This window comes from Pygoscelis adeliae, unplaced genomic scaffold (assembly GCF_000699105.1).
Source record: "Pygoscelis adeliae isolate BGI_AS28 unplaced genomic scaffold, ASM69910v1 Scaffold67, whole genome shotgun sequence".
Classification (NCBI taxonomy): Eukaryota; Metazoa; Chordata; class Aves; order Sphenisciformes; family Spheniscidae; genus Pygoscelis; species Pygoscelis adeliae.
The window spans coordinates 5,266,277-5,267,937 of record NW_008825271.1 but is presented as its reverse complement, the minus strand read 5'-3'; the positions used below and the strand labels follow the sequence as shown (position 1 = coordinate 5,267,937).

The 1,661-nt window shown below is 44.1% G+C and overlaps 1 protein-coding gene across 1 annotated transcript in view; it reads left to right on the top strand.

Annotated features, from left to right (window-relative positions):
• Positions 1–1,184: 1,184 nt before the first annotated feature.
• Positions 1,185–1,661, top strand: part of FGA (fibrinogen alpha chain) — a 6,521-nt gene continuing 6,044 nt past the window's right edge. The window contains exon 1 of the mRNA XM_009329797.1: positions 1,185–1,268. Within this exon, the coding sequence (XP_009328072.1) occupies positions 1,218–1,268 (51 nt within the window). The 5' untranslated portion in view covers positions 1,185–1,217. The remainder of the gene's footprint in view (positions 1,269–1,661) is intronic.

Here is a 1,661-nt window from a genome sequence, read left to right as displayed (position 1 = left end):
TGCTCTGGTGAGACCCCACCTGGAGTACTGCGTCCAGTTCTGGAGCCCTCAGCACAAGAAAGACATGGACCTGTTGGAGCGGGTCCAGAAGAGGGCCATGACAATGACCAGGGGGATGGAACACCTCTCCTGTGAAGAAAGGCTGAGTTCAGCCTGGAGAAGAGAAGGCTTCGGGGAGACCTTACTGCAGCCTGTCAGTACTTAAAGGGGGCTTATAAAAAAGGTGGCAGCAGACTCCTCAGCAGGGCCTGTTGCAACAGGACAAGGGGGAATGGCTTTAAACTAAACGGAGGTGGATTTAGACTAGATATAAGGAAGAAATTTTTTATGCTGAGGGTGGTGAAACACTGGCACAGGTTTCCCAGAGAGGTGGTGGATGCCCCATCCCTGGCAACATTCCAGGTCAGGTTGGACGGGGCTCTGAGCAACCTGATCTAGTTGAAGATGTCCCTGCCCAAGGCAGGGGGGTTGGACTAGATGACCTTTAGAGGGCCCTTCCAACCCAAACTATTCTATGATTCTATGTTTTCATTTCAAATAAATCCTACTTGACAAAAAATTATCATATACCATTTGTGTAAGAGACAGCATAATGTTAAACCCGTCATGCACTATACAAACACCAGCAAGGTCCAGCTGTAAAAACTGATGTAAACTGGGCTCTGCACTCCTCAGGAATTAATTCCAGTTGTTGACCACATGGTCACAGATAGACTGTATCAACCTTTTTTAGGCTAGCACTTGCTTTGGAAAGGCCAGTGGCTTTCACAGCAGTGGAACACGGTCACACATAAAGGGCAAACCAATGACTTCCTTTTCCAAATATCAACTCTTTGATTCTGCTAGCTAAATACCCATCACACAGAGTATGTGTTTTCCAGCGGATATGTATTGCTGGATCCCGCTAGGTCCTGCATACATCTTAGTTGAACATCCAGTTACGAGAAACAAAGCTTTAGACAGATTTTTTCCTGGAATACATGGTATTGCCCGTCTGTTGGTGTTGTACAAACTTATCTGGAGCAAATAACATCAGAAACTTGTGCAAGAGGCATTAGGTAATCACCTAAGGGGAAGGGGAGCATTTGGCATGTTTTGTCTCCAAACAGGAGGGAGTATAATGATTAATCTCAGTTTTGCATTAAGGTTTAAATTGCACCAAAAGACCGGTGAAGAGCATCCTCTCAGTCGGAGTTCTGCTCGCTCTTCTCCTGAAGATGATATCAATGAGGGTCCTCTGTGTGTTGCTGTGCCTCAACTTAGCCTGGGTATGAGTTTGCTTACTTGATTCTTTTCATATCTTTCTGTTTTGAAGAGTGAGTATTTATTAATGTTCATTCATTAGACAGATACATTTTGGCTGTCACCTAGCTCGTAAAATTCAATGCACACATATGCACAAGCTTACTGTAACCACTTCACTGCTGGACTTTCATCAGTAGTTCTTGAATATCCAGCTCTCTAGTTTTGCTTAATTCATTTTGCTGAATCTGCCTGGCTTCAGGAGCAGCAAAGCAGATACATTAACATGAATTCATAGATTCATAGGTGATGCTGTAAGTCTTAAACCTAACTGACTGAATGCTAGTGGCTCCAGCCAGTCAGGAATTTTCATGTTTATTAGGGTGAATTCTATCTCCTTTGGATGGTACTTCAGCAGG